Source organism: Sebastes fasciatus, chromosome 10 (genome assembly GCF_043250625.1).
Source record: "Sebastes fasciatus isolate fSebFas1 chromosome 10, fSebFas1.pri, whole genome shotgun sequence".
NCBI classification, from domain to species: domain Eukaryota; kingdom Metazoa; phylum Chordata; class Actinopteri; order Perciformes; family Sebastidae; genus Sebastes; species Sebastes fasciatus.
In genome coordinates, this window is record NC_133804.1 from 30,351,928 (window position 1) to 30,376,303 (window position 24,376).

The window sequence follows — 24,376 nt, forward strand, 5'->3', positions numbered from 1 at the left end:
CCGCCAGTGAATTCCAATAAAATGTGTTACACTAGTCGGAAACTCCTTTAAGGAATAACTCAGTGCATAGGTTGTGTGCTTAATGTTAGCGAGTGTCGGTGTGTGACTGAGAGATAAAAAGAGAGAGAGAGCGAGGGGGCGTATGTGTGTGACGGACTGATGGCGAATATGAAGTTAACAGTACCGTTAATGTTATAGCTTTGAGCGTAGCAGTGCAATGTGTGTATAGTTTAGGCTGTCGGTGAATAAATGCTACAACAAGACACAGGCTCGAGTTCTCCTGGCTTGCTCGCCACAGTCTTTTTACTGAAGGGGTTAACCCCGAAGTTTGTCACAACTTCGGCTCAGTCCCGCTTAAAGTGGGCTGTTAAGGTGGACCAGCGCTATTGTCAATATGACAAGCAGCTCCTCCGAGTTTTGCCCAGCAGCAACTCCTTTTTCGGAGTGAGCGGCGAGCGATTTGAGTGGAGCTGCTTTGAGCTGCGAAGCAGAGTGAACGAACAGCATAACAGCACAAGATGGGTATTGAATGAAGTACTGTATTGGTATCACTCTAAGGATACTGGTATTAGTACTGGCATCGTAATTCTTAAACGATATCAGCCCTATTGGGTGTTAATATTATTATTACTACAGGTAGGAGTCCTAGTAGTAGTGTTGTTAGTATTAGTGTTGTTATTTGTGTCATTAGTTGTAATAGTATGTTGTCCACTGAGGCAGTTTCTCAGATGAACAGAGAAAGGGCATTGCACAGCCTCAGGACAAACACTGTAGAGGCACCATCTCTCATTTTCTTTGTGGTAACTTTGGGGACATTTAGAAGGCAAGCTGCAGAGGACCTAAGGGTATACGTGAGGGGACAGAAAATGATAGACAGTCTGGGATGTAGGGAAGAGTCAAAACATTTAGTGCCTTAAAAACCTTGAGGAGGACCGCATTATGTTGCAACCTGCAGCAAGGCATGCATTTTAGATGAAAAACTTTCTGCACAGACAATCCCAGTCCCTCCTTTCTTTTACGTCTATTCTGTTTCAGTCAACAACAAGAGAGAGAAGGTGAAACACGGAGCAGACGGCAGACATTTTCCACAAACATCTGCTGCAAAATTTCCAATTTATATTCTGTTTTTAATTAGTGCAACTTCTCTGTTGAAGGTATTTATTAATTAAGCTTCCTGACTTGCTTTGTGAATAGGTGAACAAACAACACAAGTACCGATGTTTTGCTGCAAGTTGTTTTTTACAAGAGCATGTATGTTTGTTTTAGATTCTTCTTCATCCAAGTTTGTAGTTCTCACTTTATCTAATGATGTTTGTTGAAGGCAGTCCTACCCCGTGGGTGCTCCAAAGCACCAGGGATGTAAGGGAATGTTGTTCACTCCATACAAATGTGACAGATCTCATTTTTGAGCTGAACAGTGAATCGTAACATCAACAAAATCGCAACCAATTGGCTATGTGGAAAGTGTAGAATGGAGTTGGAGCGTTGGTGGTAAACAAATATTCAGCATTTACTGTTGACACATCGCGAAGTGAAACCTTGGCGTGCTCCGACCACTGGAATGGTTTTCCAGTCTTTCATTCTATTGGTCACAGTCAGTCAATGGATGGGTTCCCTGACTGGTCGTTGTGCGACAGCGTGTGTGTGTGTATGTATGAAAGCTCATTTCCAAACATGCCAGATGTCCAGTTTCTCTTATTTTCCTCCAGAGCCTCCCTTCTGCTCTGTTCTGGTCATCATGAGAATCATCATGAAGATATTCCTATCTCTGCATTCTCAAGTAAAGTTTTATGGAGACAAGGATCTACCTTTAAAACTAGAGGATTTATTTATTCATTTAAGAGAGTCAATTATAGAGTGGTGCAGGGATGAGAGATTTTTGTTGGCCAACCAGGAAGTTAGCATCGCCCTGGTTCCCTCGACAAAAAGCAAATGGGATTTTTCCATTGGATTTTTGATTATTGCAGAAAATAAGCTCTGTGGCAAACAAACGTTTATGATACTTACACGTTTTGTTCAGCAAGATAATCTCCACAATCGAATGCCACTTTTATGATTTTTGAAGCATAAATGCAATCGCCATAAGTAAAAAGCTAATGTGAGGCTATAAACGAACTACACCACGCATGACTTCACGTCACCACCACTAAGCTAAAGGCGGACGAGTCGGCGTGATGACGTTCAGTAGTCTCATTAAGCCGCTAGTTAGCAACCTCCTGTTATAACCTACCTTATTTCAGGCATCTACCTAAAAACCCATTCAAAAAAAACATTGACTTTGAGACGAGGGAACCGGAAGTGCTAAAATGCAAACTCATTTCCGAGCTTTAGGACTCATTTCTGCACAACTCTATTAGTGTTTTACATAAAAAAAAAAAAGATTAATAATTAAGAAACTAAAGAAAATTAATAACTAATCTCTATTTTTTCAAAGTATTGTCAGTGTATCAAATGGGAGCCCTGCAATTTATTCTAACTGATTTTTTTGCTGGCTGTTGCATCCCTAGAAAGCACACAGTGGGGACAGATTCCTCTCGACAAAGACATTCTCTGAAAAGAAAGTGAGAATTTAGACATGACATTAAAAGATGAGAAGATATGTGTGAAAAAGCATAGCATGGTAATTATGTAGAACATCTACTTGTCCTTGCTGCAGAGGACAAAGCAGTGCTGCTCTGTTGAGGTCACACATCTCATATTGCAGTTACAGCGTGTGACAAACACAGTTTCTTTTCTCAAACATTAGTCCCATTTCCTGTTCTGTGAAGACTGACATTACCATCATTAGGAGGGAGCATAAACAAAAGACTGTAGATTTACTGAACTGTGCTCCCTCAGCCATGTTGCGTCCTTTCCCTCTGTGTTGTCTGACTATCTAATTTACTCCTACCACCTCTGTATCACAAATACATCTATATATATAACTCTGTTGTTATTCTGCAGAAAAAAACTGAGCCTATTTGTTCTTTCTTCCTTTATGGTCTTAAATATGTTCAAAGCATACGCTGGAAGAAAACAAATTCAAACTGGAAGGCTCATTGTAAACGGACATATATAAATTTGCGACATTATGATGTTTTGTTTTTTATTAAGAAAACAGATCATCATTATACACTACACTAAATATCAATGACTTATAAACTGGTTCAGCTTGTCTGCTAATACAATTTGAGTGATGTTAGGCGGGGGTTTGTAGCGTGTGCTAATTTTGTCACAGATCAAAGAAATATCTCACCTCAACTTTGCCAGTTCCCGCAGGCTAATGCATCTCGTCCCTAATTGAGGGTCGCTTCCGACTCACTGAGTCAATACAAATGACTTTAATACTCAAACCATTATTATTTCAAATCATTGTCAAAAAGGCAGGATAAATCATTGACTTATGCTCCGTTAAAGTCAGAAAATTGCTCAATGCATTTTGCGTTATTGACAGTTGGGGGCCTGAAAACAAGTAATGCTAATGAGATAATCTGACTGTGACAACACTGTCCTACCCGCCCTCCTCCTGCCTCTCCCTTCCCCTGGCTTAGACAAACGGGCTCATCTGTACTGGATCATTTGCCGTCTCTTGATACGCTGTGGTTTATAGACAATTATCTCCTGCGATCCATTATCGATTACAGTGTTATCTTTCTTGCATTGCTTAATCTGTTGGCGCAGGAACACAGCAGCTCACAGGGGGGCCTGGATACAAACTGCTTAGCGATGGGAACACTAGTTAAGATGGATGGGTGTTCATTTGCTTGTAGATGGGTACAGTTTAAATTCAAACTCATTCAGTATCAGGGAGGGGAGGGTGTTTTTGTATTTGCAGCTCTCGCTGTTAAGGAATTAAACACTACAACAGTCAATTTATCCAAGCGAGTTTTAAACCTTTGATATTAGTCTGAATGACTGATTTCCTCTGAGGTTAATACAATATTGTTCGTGTTTGCTTGCTTCTGTAAATCAACACGGCTTATAATAAACCAGCGGGGTAATAACAATTTTAACTGAATATCGTGTAACTGTTTTTTTTGATGTGTGTTTTTCTTTCTAGTTGGGTGAATAACTTCGGTCATGAGGGTCTGGGCCTTCTTCTGGAGGCTTTGGAGAAGCTGTTGGACAAGAAACAGTGAGTATAACATCTATAACATCCCATCTCTGTCCTTTTTTATAGTGATCTCAAACCACTTCACCTCAGTGTGCATTTGTTTTCATGAGTATTGTCCTTTTTTTGTTTTTGTTTTTGAGTTCTTTAACTGTTTATCTTTTATCATCATTGACAATGAGAGAAACCACAATGATTTTTGCGACTTAAATTAAAGGTTTTGAATTGAATAGTACCGAGTTCTGTTCATATAATCACAATATCCTTGTCATTGTTTTTTTTGTGTTTTTTTCAGGCAAGAGAATATTGATAAACGGAACCAGCATAAACTTATCCAATGCTTGAAGGCTTTCATGAACAATAAGGTTTGTATGAGTGAACAAAGAAAACACGATCCACGCAATTGATTCTTTAGATATTTAATTATATGTCAGTGACGAAATGCTATTCTTGCTTGGATGCACTCCTAAACAACCTGACATTTTAATTATGTTTGAATTGACTAGTAGTAAGTGTAAAGGTAATGTCTAGTATATACAAGTATAGATGCCGCTCTTTTTGTGCGCTCCTATTAAACATCTTAGACATTTCTAGTAGCAGCCCAGGTGGCCAGGACTCCAAACCTGATTTGAATCTGGACTCTGACAAGCCTGCACAGCAAAGAGAAGCTAATTTTACCATTTCAAGCCCACAGTCTCAGATCTTTTAATTATCCTTTTTTGGGAAGGTCTGGCTCATTTCTCAAAAGTGGCACACATTTCAAGGATAGATGAACTATTGATATTGCTTCTCCTAGAGTTAATCCCCACACGTGGTCATCTCTGCCCATTCCTTCAGTTGTGGGGAGACTAAAAGGTACAGGAGACTATAAGCATTTGTCCCTATAGTCCTGTCCTGAATTGAATTAATTCATCATCCTCTCCATTTTCTTCCCATGGCCTCGTTGTCCCTCCTTAAAAGAAAATTAAGGCTAACTATAACTTACGTACATTAGACCTTCTTTTTATAATTCATTTTTTACTTGAAGTGAAAGTTCTCCATAAATGCAAATGCTCTCATTAATTTATACCCAATGGACCTTTTCTGTATCCCACCTCCTCCCTCCCATGTCTCACAGTATGGGCTGCAAAGGATCTTGGGAGATGAGCGGAGCCTGTTGCTGCTGGCGCGAGCGATTGACCCCAAACAGACCAGCATGATGACCGAGACTGTCAAAATTCTATCAGCTTTCTGTATTATTGGAGAGGAGAACATGTAAGTCAAATTACCTGATCGTCTGTCACATTCGCTCTCACACATCCTGCTCTGGCACACTTTCTCATGTCTTGAATACCATTAAAGTGACATCTCTAGATAGTCTATCAAATGCCCACCCACTCATCATGCAAATTATAGCCCAAGAATGTTAAGTAAGATAAAGATTTTGTCCCAGTTTCTAGATCACACAGTTGAGAGCTTCATTTTGTATTTGCAGAGGTTTCAAAATATTTGCCATTGAGACTTCCACAGCTGCACCAAGAAAATAGGTGTGAACAGAAATCCACTTGAGTGTGAAAAAATGACAGAAATAAAATAGAAGCAGAAACAATCTCTCGGTTACTCAGGATAATCTGCAAACCTTGCTGTGGACATTTTCCTTTGGATCTGTTTTCATCTGGAGACACAGTCCAGAGGTTTCAGTGACAGATATCTCAGAAATATGTCAGAAAATGGTGAAAAATGTCCATCAGTGTTTCCCAAAGCCCAAATATGACGTCCTCAAATGTCTTGTTTTGTCCACAACTGAAAGGTATTCAGTTTACTGTCATAGAGGAGTAGAGAAACCAGAAAATAATCACATTTAAGAAGCTGGAATCGGAGAATTTTGACTTTTTTTTTCTTACAAAAATGACTCAAACCGATTACCAAAAGAGTTGCCGATTAATTTCATAGTTGATAACTAATCGATGAATCGTTGCAGCTCTACTCAAACTATATACAATTGCTATTTTCCAACTTACCTAAGGGGTATGCTGTTTTGTAATTTGGATGAACTGACCCTTTAAGTACTTTTGCCTAAGCTCCTCCATTCAAAGTTGCAAGCAAGTTTTCACTATTCAAAGTTGAGTGAGCGACACATTTCCCTTTCTTTCTCAGTAAATCACAGCTGATATGGAAACAGTACAAATCAATGATCTGATCTGATCTGCCAATTCAAAATCCTGACTGACTGAATCTCTGCTGTGTTTACATGCTCTGTAATGTTTAGCAAGGAGATTGCTGCTTCTTGTAAACACTGGAATATCACTATTGCTTCAGTCTTCTCCCACTGGGGGTGGCATCTACTCAGATAGAGATGCATACATGTTTACCCACTGTGAGCATATTCTGCGTTCACACATGACCTCAGGCAGTATAGACATTCGTTGCTTCACGTGGTCAGATGATGCAGTTTAGCCTGTTTTAAAGTGTTGAACTACTCAGTGTAGTTTGCCACGGACACACAACCTGGCTGACAGCTTATAAATTGGATTTAGGGGAGTGTTTTTTATTGTTTCCCACAGGGCCAGACTAGAATAACAATGGCACTTCAAAGTCAGTCTGTATGCAGTGGTGGAAATAAACAAACCCACAAATTCTGTTGGAGAAGCTGAGTTCAGCAGTGTGTCTCACATCTCTGACCATCCACATACGCCTTTATTCTTGTAGTACTGTGACTGTGTACAGTTTCCAAAAATGTTTTTTTAAGTTGCAGAATATCCAGGAGTGGGAATCTCAAAATTAACATAAATTTAATCCAATTGCTATTTTTTTTATGTCGCTTCAAGAGTATTCTTTTTTTTTTTTTTTTTTTTTGGTTCACTTAGATTCAGTTAAATTTTTTAAAATCACAATTATACTCAGCAACTGCTCCTAAAAATATGTATCCATTAAACACAGGCGTTTACTTTACGTATACCGAGGGCTGTCGCGGTGAAGGACTTCCCCCTGCGGTAATAATGATTGCTCTACTAGTTTATCCTGATTTTAGTGCTGTATAAATAAGCTTTATTGTTAAGCTATTATTAGGTATATTGTTGCTTCTTAAATGACAAAGATGACAGGTAATTAAATACTTGTTTATTGTTGAATGCAGAATGGACTTGGACTTGGACTTATATAGCGCTTTTCTAGTCTTCCGACCACTCAAAGCGCTCACAGAAGGGCAATGAGGCGCTGCCTTTTTTTCAGCTGAGACACTTTGGTTGCATCTTGTTGCTATGATACAGTATATTCGTATAAGTAAAAATGTCGGCGCAAAGTAGAGTACTTGCTCTGGATGAAGGGAAGGCTGAAACACTTAGGGAGAGAGGACGGACCGGCCAGTCTATGTGTATTAATTTCTCTTCAATTGTCATTGCCATTTTTCAACTCTCAGTGAGTGTAAAAAAACACCAAACATGCAGCGCTCAGCGCAGAATAGACACTCAGCGCCTCGTCACACTGCTGCCGTTTGTAGCATAGTGTAAATATGCCAAGCTCCCTTTGCAAAGAATCCAAAATTGACGGTTGTTGCCATCCCCTGCAGTCGGCTTATCAATAGTGCGGTATTGCAATATTGCAGTTATTGCGACAGCCCTATGTATATCTGAGTATTTTTCTATAAAACAAAAAATATATAAAAATATATAGATATAAATCATAAAAAAGTATATTTAAGCAGATAAAGGATGTATAGATAGCACATATCGCTCTCCCTCCGTTCTCAAAGTGTTCAAGAATAGGTTGAAGTAAACATGGAAATCTTTGCCATGATCACAGCCCTGCATTAAAATGTACATATCCTGTAGAAATGACAGCCAAAGGAGCTGAGGCGTCACTTTCTTGCTCAGAAACTTCTCTGCCAACCAATGTTGTGACACTGGCTCGTGTTCAACACCCACTTCAGCTGACAGCATCAAAAGGGAACAAGACAAGTTAAGCAGATCTATCTCGCCTGTTTTGAAGCGTCGTCTGAACTGGCTTTAAAGCTGCTCAGTATGCAGCTCCCCATGCTTGTCTGTGACTCTGTAACCCCTATCACAGAGCATGGCCGTTCCATTTATCTCTTTGTCAGGCTTACTCCACACATACAGTCCTTTTGGTTAGACACATGATATCCCTCTCTCACGAAGCAACTGCTGCTATCTTGTCATCCTGAAAGTGATATTTTTTGGGGTTGATATAAGGTAATAAAAATGGAAACAGCAAGAATATGTGGCATGAGTGAGCACACGCTCGCACATGCATACATTAGCTGAGCATAGAGATGACATTTCAACATTTGGTGTCGCCATGTATTCAATTCTTATATAGGAACAGTGAAGTGAACTTGTATATATAAGGCTAAGAGCTCTTTTGTACCCACGGGAGTAAGATGGTTGAGGACTTTGGTTTCTCAATTGATGAAAGCAAAATTGCAAATGTGGCCCTGCAGTGACATAAAGACCACCTGTTCATACCATTATGTACGCGTATTGTAAATCACCATTTGCACAAGTGCTCAAAAGACATCAATTTACTTTTATTGCGATCTGTGTGCAGCACAGAATTTCTCTTTCATTCACAATTTAGAGGCTGCAATTGTCCAATGCTCTATTTAGCTGAGCTGCCTTGAGCCCTCGCAAGTACTCAATTTGCTTACCTTCTCAATAGGTGTATTTGCACATTAGTCTGGCGGTCCCTGCTATAATTTGCACCCTTTTCTCACCCAGCAAAATATACTCCACCACAATTGCTTTGACAACTGAACACATTTGCAGTAAAAGCCTGTTTTTTTGTCAAGCATCGCCTTAGCAACAAGCATGATGAGGTCAAAAGTGGATACTGCGGCGGTAATAGACGGGATTGCATTCAAAGAGAAGGAAAGCATTTGTCAGGGTGACCAAAGACTGGCCGAGCAAATGTCCACACCGACACACAAGGGGAGATAAGATACATGGTGTTTGAGCTGAAAATTGTGAGTAAATGTTCTGTCAGTGAGGTGATAAAAGTGTTTGTTGACTTTTGTGTTGTGCCTGCTCCCTGTTCCCTGTTTTCTTTCAGCCTGGATAAGATTCTAGCTGCCATGACAATTGCTGCAGAGAGGAACAATAAAGAGAGATTTGCCCCAATTGTGGAAGGACTGGAGAACCACGAAGCCCAGCAGCTGCAGGTTAGGAATCACAGTTAACAACACTGTCCGATATTCATCACACATTCATTGCTGTTTTTTATTAGATTATTTAATTTGAAGGATAAAAGTGACCCTTATGATGGTTCAGTGGCCAGTACAGTAACCACTGTTACTCTATAGCACTTTGAATATTGAGTTTTTAAATGGTACCATTGGTGAAAAGTAACTAAGTACATTTCTTAAAGGCCCAGTGTGTAGGATTTAGTGATATCTAGTGGTAAGGTTGCAATTTGCAACCAACTGAATACCCTTCTGCTTGGTCGCGTCTAGAAGGTAACGCGCAACTTCCAAAAACGTGCCCAAAAAAAACCGACCTATCCTAACCTTAACTACTCGAGTCAAAACCTAACCATAACCATCTTGAGAGAGTTTACCCCGAGTTTTCCTAGACACAACCCCTCCGCTCAACCCTCTCTTTCCAAGCGTTTCGGAGAACTACCGCGGCCTTCGGGTAACGTAAAAACGTGAAAGGCTCCCTCTAAAACACAACGATTCTTAGTTTCAGGTGATTATCCACTAATGAAAACATAGTTATGAATATTATATTCCATTTCTGCTAATACATCCCCCAAAATCCTACACACTCGCCCTTTAAGTACTGTACTTAAGTACAATTTTAAGGTACTTTACTTGACTATTTCCATTTATACTTCTACTCCACTACATCTCACAGGCAAATACTGTACTTTTTACCCCACTAAATTAATTTTATAACTTTAGTTAGGTTGCAGATTCAGATTAGTAATACAAAATATTATCAACAAATAAAGTATGATGTATTAACTTGGATAAAGATAGGACTTTATTGATCCATTCGTGATATTCACAAGCTACCCGGCAGTGTATATAATGAAAAATAAGCTCCCTCTTTACCAACTGAAAAATTAAAGTAATACACATTTTAATGCATCAATAATAATAATTCAATAATATTATATATATCATTCTAAAATGGGCCAATCTGTATATTTTTTTATTTTTATTTTTGGTACATGACGTATATTTTGATGTTAATACTTTTGTCCTTTTACTTAAGTAACATTTTGAATTCAGGACTTCAGGACACAGTGATATTACTACTTTTACTTAAGTAAATCACCACTGTGTGGTACAGTATACATTTCAGGATGCCTTGAGTAGACATACACACTGATTCATACTACCCAAACTTAGAAAAAGAAGCAAGCAACTTCTCAACAGAAGCAGGAGTTGTGCCGTGTAGCTGCAGTGGACAGAAACCTGGCACAGTCCAGTGTCATCCACACAAATTCTGTTTTGTCACAAAGACCACGTTTGAAGCCAGGCAAGACTGAAATTGACAGTCGTGTCACTCTGGGGCCCGTTGTACCTCAACCTCAGCTGTCCTCATACATGTGTTTTTCTCTGCTTCTCTTACTGTCTTTGGGTCCACTTGTCAACCCCTCTGCACCTCTTGCACATGATGGGATGTGATCACTGGGCTATTGAAATGCACCCGGAGCTCCGTCGCCACTGCTTTAATCACAAACACCTGCTTCATTGAATATCTCTACTGAATTTTGTGAACACCAGAAACATTATATTAAAAACAAAAAAAGCAGAGATGCTGAGTTCCTCTCTAAGCTTCCTTCTCTCGTCTCACATTTTCTCCTCCTCTCACTATCTTGCTCGTTTTTTTCTCGCATCTTACAAATACTCCCCCTTGCTTTTCTCCATGCTTCTGTCAAGTTGGGTCTCCGAGGACTCGGTGTGAAAGGGCAACTACAGCACCATACCTCTCTTCGTTTTCACTCGTTTCCTTCAGCAGCAGGAAAGGCTACACAACAGCAATAAAAACACTGCTTAAAACATGTTTTTTTTTGTGAAACCAAAAGCAGGGAATTACTTAAGGAATTACTTTTTTAACTGCAGGGATTGTGAAGTCATGAAGGAAAAGTCATGAAGGAAACTGATGAGGCGGGTGGTGGAAGTGAAAGTAGATATTCTTTTATTAGGAGGCTGTTGTTTTTCCTTTAAATTTTGCGGTTAATGAAATGAAGCTCTGCTAATTGTGAAGTAAATTAAAATGCTTTGCTGATGCAGGGGGTTCAAGGAAATTAATAGACTTTTTATCCAAAACCTGTGATGGGCTGTAGAAGGAGACTTAGCTAATGTGATTAAAATGTGTTTTGCCGTAGTTCGGGCTATTCTCGTCTGCTGAGCACGAGAGAAACTCTGCATTTCAACTTTAAAACCGTCCCAGCAGTGCCACTTTTAATTACGATGTTTGGAACCCCCCCTATGGCACCGCCACAGCAGCTCTCTAAACCCAACACAGATAACACCCCCAACCCCCAACACAACCGCTTCCCACTCCACAGCACATGACGGAGGTATGTTTGAGGTGCTTGATGTAAGTATCAATCTCTATGCAGAAGAAGAGAAGGAATTTTTCATGAGCTCTGTGGCTTTCTTCACTCACATAAATTCTGTGAAGATTTGGTGGAGTTTCTTTTATGTATCCGGCCTCTGGTGGATCCAGTAAAATGTCAGGTTTCAATACACAGAACTTGCTTAGAGGCTCTCAAGCTTTAGTGGAACATGGAGAAGTCTGCCATGTTTTTTGGTGCCTGGCACTGGTGCAACATAGTCAATGGTGGTGCATCCTTTACTCCAACAAGCCTGTGCTTTCCCAAGGGCATATGCAGTATCTTACAGTATACCTGTATTGCATAACAGCATGCATTTCCCCCCCATCAAACGTGTTTGATTTACTGCTGCTACATCTTTAGCAGGTTACAGAAACAACAATACTGTTCATTTCAGATAGCTTTTGTTCTGCCTTTCATCAAACAGACATTTTTACCAAATACCTCAATATCGATATTCAGAATCAGGTATTATTATTGTTTACTTTTCCATGTTTATACATAGATGGAATTTGACTCCGGTTTTATGCAGCTCTCTCAATGTACTAACAGAATAGAAATAACAGCTAGGAACCATAATGACCAACAATAAAATAAGAATACAATAATAGAAGTAAATATAAAATGACTATATACAAGTCAAGTGTTCTGGAAGTGCAAAGAAATAAATACTGGATGGATATACATGGGGTGGATAATTATGTACAGTATGTAGATGTCTATATACTGTTTTTACAGTGAGTATGATTTATATTTTCAGTGACAGATATTTAAATATTACAATATGTACATAAAGTGACATATGATATTATGTACATATTCCAAAAAATGTTCATTAAAGACTGTAAACTATAATCTATAATGACAGCAGCAGATTGCAATGATATTGTAGGGTTGACTATTGGTGCGCTCTCAAAATATTTACACAATGAGATTTTTGATAAATAATCATCAATAATGTAGATATAATGACTAAGTGGGTGAAGAACAGCTAGAAGAGTCTGGTAAGTTCAGAAAATTACATTACTTTACTGTAATGCGGCCTTTAAAACCAGGAAAAGACAACACATATGCCTTATGAGAATATTGTGATATCCAAAATCTAAGACCATACCTAGTCTCATATCACGATATCAATATAATATCGATATATTACCCAGCTCTTTGATTGTAGCGCTAATTAAATACAACTTAAAATTTAATTTATTGCACAAAAGTATGGAAAAATGTTGAAAGAGCAAAGCAATGATTGAAAAGAACATATTTAATAACATATGTGCAGATGGCATTATGTGGCAGGATCTGCATTTGTAGGCTTGAATGTTTGAATAAAAATGTTAACTCAGAAGAATAATAAAAGTGATCCAGGAAGGAAACCACACAGAATCAGCATTGTTGTGGCTCTTATTAATAAAGCATACAAGCCTCAGTAGAGGGTCAAGGTTTGAGAAGACAGTGTTTCACATCGTCCATGGGAATCCTTCAGCCTGCTATCGATTGTCTGTCCAAGGAAAACTATCTTATCCATGGCTTACTCCCCTGAAACACCTTACTGCTCATTATAATTCATCAGCGGATTTCCTCTTAACCCCCCTCCTCCACCCAAACACACACAAACGCACGCACACACACACACACACACACATCGAGGCTCTTTCCTTACCAATAAATCCATTAATAATGCACATCTAGACACACCCGTGCTCTCTCCCTTTCTCCCCCTCATCGATGCAATCTCTTTTCTGAAGTTTTGGTTTTGGAAAGAGAATATTAAAAGCAAATAAGAAACTCCAAAAACACATATTTATATTACAGAAACACAAAGCACAAAATGTACAATTAAATTACATAATCTTATATTGATATGTTTTGCAAAATACATCTCTTTTGTGTCTCATTTGTTTCTTTCTTTCTCTGTCGTTTTGTCCGCCTCCTCTACAGGTTGCTTGCATGCAGTTGATCAATGCGCTGGTCACCTCCCCCGATGACCTGGACTTCCGGATACATCTACGCAACGAGTTCTTAAGATGTGGCCTCAAGAAGATCCTACCTGTGAGTTATCAAACTATCTCACAGCACACATGGTTGGATTATTCACATGCCTAAAAATAATGGAGTTCAAGTTCTGGTCCTGACTTTGTGAAAGAAGTTGTGGCACAAATATTTACTTTTGTTTCATTCCGTAAATTCAATCAGTGAATTCCGTCTGTTCAGTCAAACCTCTGGTCATAAACACACCACTGTATTGCTTTGGTAATTCTTCTAGAACCACGTACGTTGTCTTATTTCTACTAGTACTGATTGCTCTAGGCTCTTTGAATACATTCTAACTCCTCGAGGCAGATTCGTAGCCTTGCAGCATAACACATTACAGCTTGAATATGTGTTGGTTAAGTGTCCAACCTTGAACATAGCAGAATTTCTTAGACTATAGTTAACACATGGCCAAACAGTGATTTCAGTCATGCAACAACATGGAAATGCATGTGATATTTACGTAATCGTGTTTAGAATAAACAATCAGGCGTTCAAACCACATAATCCAGGTGTCACATGAAACAAATGACATAAATCAGGCTGTTCTCATACACCGGTCGTATCTATATTTACGAAAAGTAATATGGGCGGGTCAAAAAAAACTGGACTTTCGCCCAGGAGACCGGTGTTCGTACTCCGTGTGGAACAAGACGTCAACGTTGATTTATTTGTCATGCAACTTCCGTACTTAAGTTACGCCACTTCCGTAGTTATTTTAACCCAAACCACAATCTTTTCCTAAACCTAACTAAGTAATTTTGTTGCCTAAACCTAACCAAGTTGTTTCCTGTGAAGACGGAAGTTTATATTGAAAAGACTGTATACATGTAACGAGCGGAAATCGACACGTGTTGCTGGACATTTGTAGGAAAACGTGCGAAAAATGAGGAATAACTTTTTGTACGATATCCTACAAACCGTTGTATGAGGATACGCTGCATAAATCGGTTTTATTATTATTAATTCAATTAGTAGCAGTAGTGATATAACTCGTAGTAGAAGCTTGTGTCAAGTGTGATGCAGTGCCAGCACCTCATCACGCAGGTCGTCCTGGCATCATTATCAGCAGGCCTACACATCTTCACATGAGGCGAAGGCAAACGAGCTCCAACTCATCACTCAAGCGCTCATTTGTAGCGAGTGGGGTGAGCGTGTCACAGAGCCAGTTGTTAATAAGTCATCCCAGCTGCTCCTGTTGATTATTACTGTCATTACTTTAATTATCTTCAATTCTGCCCCCCGATATGAAAGAGTCTCAGTGTACAGTCATTTATGAATGCCACGTTCGCCGCTTCTAATGCCAACATTCAAACTGACACTGGTTCATCTAATTATGAGTTATGCTCAGGAGCCTGGCGTAGATGTTGGCAAAGAAAAAGTGAACTCCACTGGAGAAAAAAAGAGCACAATTTGTTTTGTTCTTATAGTCCTTGACACATGTATTTGGCCCTCCTTCTTCTCCTTCCCCCTCCTGTTTTTTTTTGTGGCATCGTGCACCTCCCTCCTGAAGACAGATGGTGCACCCAAAAAAACAGTGCAGGGTGATTGATACCTGCAGAAATTGGGTTACATTTGGCCCTGTCTCCGTCTGTAAACTCCACTGCAGGTGATTCATAGAGAAGTGGTAAAGAGCACTGCCGTAGCCCCTCGTGGCTGGAACAGGTGTGCAGGAATAGGTACTGTCTGGAATACCTAGTGAGAGGGTTCAGGGCGTCTCAGTCCACAGTCCTCTGTACAGCTGCAACAGGAAAACTAATATTCTAGTGTTACATCTTTTACAATAGACCCGCTTTACAGTTTCAACAATACCGATACTAGAGTAATAAATTGTTAAAAGCTAAGTTATTCCTTGCAGGTGCTACGACGTGTTTATCATAATCAACATTGCAAGATGACCTTTTGTATAACTTCATATTCTCAGCTATGTATTGTACGTCTAAATCATTCTAGGAGCTAAAAGAGACGGAGGAGCTAGACATCCAGCTGAAGGTGTTCAATGAGAACAAGGAGGAGGACTCTATCGAACTCTCCCATCGCCTGGATGACATCCGCGCTGAGATGGAATATCCTTTTTTTTCTCCTCCCTCTGTGAATATACAGATAAATAGGCCTGCAGAACTAGAGACGAGTGTATATAGTGGGTTTGGTCAAGCTTTACAGGCGAAAGCCTCTCATGGCTTGGTTCATTAGAGAAGGATTTGAGGAGCCAGGGCACAATATCCAGCTCCATCTCTGACCAGGTATACTAGGTAAATAACCCCCGTCATCTTAACCTCCCACCTGTTCAATCTTTTTATTTACTCTTCTTCTCCTCTTCTCTTCACTTCTTGTCCTTTTGTCTGTTAGTGCAGGGTTAAGTATGACTGTTGTAAGACTCAAGAGGAGGATATCAAACAGACATATGCTTCCTGTTCTTACCATTTACTATCCACAGTAGACAATTAAACATTTTATGTGGAGTCATATTATATTATATGCAAAGTTTCTCCTGTTCTGACATTATCACTCCTCGTCTTCCTGTTCCTGTTTTAGAAATGTGACTTTTCTCCCCCCCAACTCTCCACCAATGTCCATTTCACTCCAAATGTGTAGAGTACAAGTTGATAAGGTGAGCAGTAATTTAGCCCAGAGTTAGAAACTTCCTCAAGCATCCCAGAGAAAGACCCCTTTAATAATTCACAAATCTTCTCTGGGGCTATGTATGAATGGCTGACATTGTGAGGAGCAGACAAACCAGACGCTGACATTGTTATGCAGATGTTCATTCCCACAACCTTTGTTCTTCCACCAAATCCCAGAGTTCTTGTACTGGCACAAAGTGCTGCCGTGAGTGACAGTTTCTGTTGACACGTGTAGGTGAGGCAAGGAGGTTGTGTGTGTGTGTGTGTGTGTGTGTGCATAAAGAGGAAAAAAAAAAGTGCACCTGGATTAATGATGTGCTTGAGCAGGTTCACAAATGAGAAGGCCCAATGTTTGTTTCCAAGGACAATGTGGTATTGATCTGCAGGCTCTGAGCATGATTCGAATGCCTAGGCTATCCTTTGTCGCTTTTCCTGCATGACACACACACACACACACACACACACACACACACACACACACACACACGGTATCACGCTGGTAGTACTTCTACTACCTGAGCATTGCATATGTGTCTTATTTCTCCCAGCAACTCCATGAATATTAACCTGGAGAGGCTTGTCTCCTCTGTGTCCGGCCCCGGTCCAGGTGCCGAGGAGGTGACTCCAGGCCACTAATAAATATTAATGAGCTGTGGAATGGTGATTGATTGACCCCACCACTGACTGGCCTACGTCACACTTGACTGCCACTCATGTTTATTCATTATTTGGAGAGGGAGTGTAAAGAGCGAGACAGAGAGCGAGAAAGAGAGCGCAGAGGGGTTGTCATCGAATGGATTGGCATTCTACATTAGGTTTATGTCTGCAGCTTAGTGATAGATGAAGCAAGTTGGATACTTTCCCAGTCTGAGCTCCTTCTTGTGTCCTCTCAAATGCTGCTGTGGTGAGGCTATAATTGAATCTCACAGGATTGGTAATTCTCCCAGGCTTCATACTCCGCTAATACAAGGGAGGGGAACGATACTGCAGAGGAGCCCGTATTCCCATCCCTCTCTCTCTCAAAAATTTGATATGGGATGGGAGTTTAATTACAGACATTGTTGAAATTAATAGGAAAAGTGTCAAACAGTATTTAAAGGAATTGATCTTCTCCAATTGCAGCGGCTGCGGATTGTTTTGTGTGGATGATAGCATGGGAAATGGAGAATGCAGTTAAGTGCTGTTTTTTTTTTTGAGGAAATAAATTATCTGAATTATTGATGCTCTCTCAGGGAGTCATACTTCATTAGCTGTTGATGAAGCCTGACAAATATTATTAGGAAATAAAGCATTGACAAAATCTTCAGATTGACCTTTGAGTACATGTTAGGTAGGTAACGAGGTTTCACTCTACTCTCATGTGATTTTGATCCATAACATTAGTATATCCGTCAGTCAAAATTCTCTGATTCCAGCTTCTTAAATGTGAATATTTTCTGGTTTCTTTCCTCCTCTATGACAGTAAACTGAATATCTTTGAGTTGTGGACAAAACAAAACATTTGAGGACGTGATCTCGGGCTTTGAGAAACACTGATTGACATTTTTCACCATTTTATAGACCATCAACTAATCCATTAATCGAGAAAATAATCAACAGATTAGTCGACAATAATCTTTAATTGGAGAAAACTCTCAAATGATTATTGACCTGATCTTTTTTCCGATCTGTCATTCTCTCTGCATGCACGTCCCACTCCATATTATGCATTACATTGAATACATGTGAACCGACATGCAAGGAAAAAAAGTCAAACTGAAACAGATTTTTAAAAACATTAATTGATACAATACTTGATGGGATGCTTTATCTCTTGAAATTACTAATTCACTAGAGCTGCAACAATTTATTGATGAGTCAGTCAACTATTAAATTAATCGCCAAACTAATTTGATAATCGCATAATTGGTTTTTAGTGTTTTTTTAAGAGAAGAAAACGTCAAAATTCTCTGATTCCAGCTTCTTAAATGTGAATATTTTCTGGTTTCTTTACTCCTCTATGACAGTAAACTGAATATCTTTGAGTTGTGGACAAAACAAGACATTTAAGGACGTCGTCTCGGGCTTTGGGAAACACTGATCGACATTTTTCACCATTTTATAGACCATCAAATAATCGATTAATCGAGAAAATAATCAACAGATTAATCGACAATAAAAATTAGTTGCAGTCCACGATTATGTCCAAAATGACGGTTATTTTGATCAATATTGTGATCACGATTATTAATCACAATTAGTCAATCATTTTAGGGACAAAATATTTCTATGGCACTTTGACATTTAAATAAACAGCACTGCTTAAAATTGTACCAAAACTTTATACCCAAAATGAATTCATCAGAGCACTGCTTTTGATTTCATGAGGACCGGCGTGTAACAATTAAGGTTCTTTTGGCAGAAATTGAATATGATATTAATAGGTATGTTTTCTTTAGTGTATAATAAGAACCATTTTGTTTTCGTTAGCTTAGAATGAGCCGTTTATATCTACATAGAGAGCAGGTCCTTTCCATGGAGTCCGCTATCTTGCACCGCCATGGTTCTACAGTAGCCCAGAACGGACAAACCAAACACTGTTAAGAGTCGATAATGTTACTCGCCCCCGTCACCACCGCTCTCTCTCTCTCTCTCTTGCTTGCGTCACCACTCACTTCCCACGTACACACACACTCTACGCACTAGCTCTGCTCCAAATGGCTCTAGAGAGGGCCATTGGGTTTTTGCATCAGCATGTTTGGCACACGGAAAATGCTTCAGTCGGTTGCAACTCCAGACGGCACGACAGCTCCCCAAAAGTGAAGCCAAAACTTCTCGATCACCCCCTTGTGGCTGGCTGGTAGTTCAGGAAGCGCTTGATTTGACATGCAGCCAAGTTTTCTATGAGCGGAGTACCCGTTTTCAATATCGCAGTTGATCATCATTTAATTGTGGGAAGCCAAAAACGTGACTGCGATGAATATTCAATTAATTGTGCAGCTAGTAGTAGTGGTAGAACAGATATTACTGTTGCCCTGGTAGTCTGTTCAGTCTTAATTTGACTTTAATTTAGTCTGAATCCTCAAGCTGAAGCCGCATGTGCATTTTACAGATATTTTCTGTACCCAAAGCAGAAGGGAGGGGAATCACAACATATGCTTCCACCCTGTTTAAAGTGTCACTTCATTGCTTTGCAGTCAGTATGTGGCGCTATGTAAATATTTTAGCACACATTGTCAAGATCCGCACTTCATGTTACGATGGCAATCAGGTTTTCATCACTGCGAGCTTAACAGGGTACCGTCTCCTTAGCCTTCTTTGTTTTTCTGCATGTGTGCACATATCTGAGAGGCTTATTCCACTTTTTCAAACAAGATGAGTCTCCACGGGGAAATCCTCCTTTCTCAAGCAAACAAATTAAATAGGCTCCAAATCATTCATTTTCCTGGCTTATTTGCTTCTTGGAGCTACACTTTTAGAACACTAATAGAAGTTTTAGCAACACAAATGTTATTATTTCTTAATAAACTTAACGTAGAGATTGGATTTTAAAATGTATTTCAATGCAGGTGTTTCATCTTCTCCTATACTGTATGTCATATAGTCCTTGCTTTGTTTTTGATTTGGTAATTTCAGCATCAAACATTTTGTGTTTCTTTGAATAAAAGGCATCACTAATACATATTCTTTTTAAAAGAAATGCTCTATACTAAATATAGACAGTTTGATTCAACGTTTGTTTTAGATATCAAAGCCATCACTACTTCCTCCTGGGGAAAGCGAACATAAGACACATAATCAATACCTTTTGCAAATTTAATAACATGCATTTTCTCTCCTGAGTACATGTCAGTTTCAATCTGAGAGCTGAACTATATTTTTGCCCTGCGAATGATCGGCTTCCCATCATTCTTGTCTTTTAACATTGAAACCGGTGAGTTTCTCATGTAATTAATATCCTCTATTCTGAAAGGTTTAGAGTGACAGGTAAACCAGAGGGAGCGTCCTTTATTACCAGTCCTCCCTCCTCAAGTTAGCTGTTTATACTGTTATAGCTCCCCAGAGAGAGAATGGATAAGAGGAATCACATCTCTGTTTGCTTTTGCACAATGATGCCTGTCAGAAAACCCCGAGATAAAATAAGTGGTTAGAAACAAAACAAGAACTAATGAAAATGTAAATATTCACAAGGAGTTGGATTCACCTGAATAATGAACTGACATTTCTCAAGAAGTAAATCTTAACTGTTGACTGAATTAACTTGTTACAGTAACACTGTCATGAAGTTGTTTTCCTTAACCTTGCTCCTCTACTGATATGAATGAAGTGTACCATCTCCTGTCCAACATGGTGAAAGACACCGGCTCAGAGGCCTACTTCCTGTCAATCCTTCAGCACCTTCTGCTCATCAGGAACGACTATTACATCAGGTACGTTGTGTTTGATTTTGACATACCACTGGCCTCTTATTGACTGATGACCTCATGGTCTTGGCTTTGTTTTTGTTTTTAACAGTAGATATGAAACACCACCTCATACAGAGGGTCTGTTTGTTTGTTTGGCTTTGACAACATAAAAATAAAAAGCCTGGTAGAAATGAGTTTTTTACATTTATCCTCCTAAAAGTAAGTGATGTTTTAAAGCCAAGCTTGAACTACCTTTATATTACTGTACCTTTTATCATTTACCTCGAACTGTTGCCTGTGAAAGCAACATCCATTACCTTGGCTCTCTTATTCATTAATTCAATTAAACTTTTAGTTCATCATCTGAGCTGAGAAAAGAAGTCTTACAGTCAGGTGAAACATAAAACACGGTGCTAATGAGAAGAGTCCATATGAACGCCCCCTCTTTATCCCCCGCTTATTCACAAACTTCTAAGCGGAAATTTTCTGAAAGCTCCGAGTTGACAAGTTGTGACATGTCTTGACATTGTCAGAAGTGGCGGAGGCCATGGAAGGTAATGTTTTGGTGAATGACAAGTTTATATATTGTAATTTTAGTCGCACAGAGTTTTTCTTTGTAATTTTATACCTTTGTTTTTCCTGCATTACGTTAGCCTTGATGGCTTCCAGACGCAGAAAGTAATACCGGTGTTACACCGAAATCTGTGACCGCAGAGAGCCAGCAACCCATGAGGTCACCATTTCTGGCAGCTGATGTCAGAAAATGTGACCCCACTGTACCTACATATAATAAATGAGGCAAATATGTGACAGAAAACACACAAAACTAAATTGTTAAAAAAACATAAATTTATTTAAATATGTTTTAATCTAAAGATATATACAGAAAACTCTAAAAGAAAAGTAAAAGATGCACATTTTCTGACGACAGCCATCAGAAATGGTGACCCTATTTGTTGCTGTAACACGGTAATGTCGTTGTTTAGCAGCAGACTGTTCTCACGACTTCACAGCTTGAACACCGAGCATATTGTGTACACAACTTAACATGTTGTAACCAACAAGCTCACGATCTCCATTTGAAGGCAGCAGACTTGAACATAAAACACACAGTACATAATAACATACATAAAAAATGGTCAAAAAATATGCAAAACTGAATGCTAAAACCAATTATGCAAGCCCATTTAAAACAATGTAGATCAGGTGGATCAGAGGAGGGATAATATTCAGAATCATTAAGTGATTTTTAAACTGTTGGGTTAGCTGTCTACTTTGCCTTTGAAGAGCAGATATGTCATTCACTGGGCAGGAAGGCCGCCGTTCCTCCGAATGGAGTGACACTGATGAATTCACTGCTGTGTCAGACCTTTTTGCAGAAATGAGACTTAAAAAAAACGTTGGAAGACGAAGGGAGGATGCGAGGAAGAAGATGAATTTACCATAGACAAGTTGCTGTTCCCTTGGAGTTATGAATAATGTATTCCACATCTATTCGTAGGAAGTGAGAAATAGAATTCACATTAACCAGCTAGTACAGCCACATCCACCTCGGCTCCAGTGTCCATGTACCCCTCTGTGAGCCAGCAATAACAAGGGATCAGTACCGGCGCTCATAACAAAAAAAAACTGATGGTCTTTTTAAAGATATGTTTTTGAAATGTTTTTTTCCCTCCCACCTCCATCACAAATGCAAGGACGAACCCACACATGTGCACACACAGACATTAACACCAGGAATTCATTCTGACTGAAGCATTTTATTCCCCATACATCACTGGTGTGTGATTTAGGATGATGGAAGATGCAGGACTACAGTACATGCAGCTATTTCCAATAGATACTATCAATCTTTTTTCCCGTCGTTGCCCTTAAAGTTACCATCTGTTCATGTTGTGGTCAAAACCGGGTGAAAATGTGAAATGGTAGTCACAGTAGTGGTAGTATAGTATATGTATAATATTCACTCAAGTTGTAACAAAAACAAAAATAGGCAGGCCAGAGAATGTCTGGTAGCAATGCATGGCTCTAGTTTAGGGATGCACCGATCCGACTTTTTCAGTCTGAATACCGATAGGGATACCTGGGCTTTGGGTATCGACCGATACCGAGTACCGATCTGATACCAGTGTTTAATTAATAAGCTGTATGCCGCACTGTGTGGATCATTCTTTTATGTTTAGGGCAACATCAGACCTTTTGTTAAACAAAATGTAACAAATAAATACATAGATATAAATTTACTGAGTTGTTGTTTATTATTAGAATAATATATCGTACACCAGCAACTTGGTAGGAAATCTTCAAAATTAACAGGAATTACAACTCATGTGTAAACCTTTTTAATGCAGCAACAAGTTGGTCAAAACTTACACAGGAAGTACAATTCCAGTATATAATGTATATAGTATATAAACATAGAATTGAATTGAATAGATCAGCCCCGTTGTCACCAGCTAGGGCTGTCGCGGTGAAGGAATTTCCCCTATGGTGATAATAATTGGCTCAACAACGCGATATGCGGTATTATATTGCATCTTTTTTGTTTTGCAAATTACTTTATTTATCCTGATTTTAGTGTTATAAAGATAAGCTTTATTGTTAGGCTATTATTCGGTATATTGTTGCTTTTTAAATGACAGTTTTAAAACAAATGAAATACTTATTTATTGGTAAACGCAGAGTACAGAAGGGCAATGAGGTGTTTTTTTAAGCTGCGCTTTGGTTGCGTCTGGTTGCTATGATACAGAATGTCAAAATGTCGGCACAAAGTAGAGTACTTGCTCTGGATGACGGGAAGGTCGATGCACGAAGGGAGAGAGGACGGACCCGCCGGTCTATGTGTAGTAATTCCTCCTTCATTGGTGTTGTTGTTCAGCACTTGCAGCCTCATGTAAGATGTGACGGTTGGTCATTGTGGAGTTTTACCCAAATCTGAACATTTTCTAACTCTCAGCGACCAGAAAAAAAAACACCAAACGTGCAGCGTTCAGTGCCGTAAAGGCGTTCAGTGCAGTAAAGGCGCTCCCATTGCACAGCGTTCAAAAAAGAAAAAACATGAACATTGCGGTTGTGGCGGTTGCTTGCCATCCCAGGTGGTTGGCTTGTCAGTATTGCGATATTGCAATATTGCGGTTAATGCAACAGCCCTAGATCCAGCTATTTGAGTCCGTATCGGCTCGATATCGGTGCATCCCTACTCTAGTTGACATTGTTTAATGGCGCAGTGTTTAGGTATGTTGTATACAGTAAATGTGACAGACTTTGGCTTTGTGATCAAAGGAATGCATCTGTGCTCATAATATTCTATATAAAGTAAAAGATTATGTTGTTTTTAATCATTTGTTTTTATTGGAATTGATAGCACACATGGTACCTTTGATTCATGTGTTAAATAATAATCTACATTACATGGAAATGAATTGAATAATATAGTAAGTATTCTAATAATAAGAAGGTCTACAGTGGGCAAACGGTGCTCCGTCTACTGTCATTCCTCCTAACACAACATTAGTTGTTGCGCTCCCCTCCGGGGCTTGGTTTATTTTTGATAATTAATCTCTCACTGCAAGCCTAATGAATGGGAGCACATCAAACCCACCCAGTAAATATAGAGCAGATCTGCTCTTTTGGAGCCTAGTGATATGGGGATTACACTGGTTATGTGGAGCAGAGCTGGATCA

At 39.3% G+C, this 24,376-nt stretch overlaps 1 protein-coding gene across 5 annotated transcripts in view; it reads left to right on the forward strand.

Annotated features, from left to right (window-relative positions):
* The window catches only part of diaph2 (diaphanous-related formin 2), a 449,753-nt gene that overhangs the window by 120,914 nt on the left and 304,463 nt on the right, over window positions 1-24,376 (forward strand). For all 5 annotated transcript variants that reach the window (XM_074649328.1, XM_074649329.1, XM_074649331.1 and 2 more), the window contains 7 exons: window positions 4,040-4,114; window positions 4,386-4,455; window positions 5,208-5,344; window positions 9,134-9,242; window positions 13,592-13,702; window positions 15,638-15,750; window positions 20,601-20,717. In XM_074649328.1, the coding sequence (XP_074505429.1) occupies window positions 4,040-4,114; window positions 4,386-4,455; window positions 5,208-5,344; window positions 9,134-9,242; window positions 13,592-13,702; window positions 15,638-15,750; window positions 20,601-20,717 (732 nt within the window). The remainder of the gene's footprint in view (window positions 1-4,039; window positions 4,115-4,385; window positions 4,456-5,207; window positions 5,345-9,133; window positions 9,243-13,591; window positions 13,703-15,637; window positions 15,751-20,600; window positions 20,718-24,376) is intronic.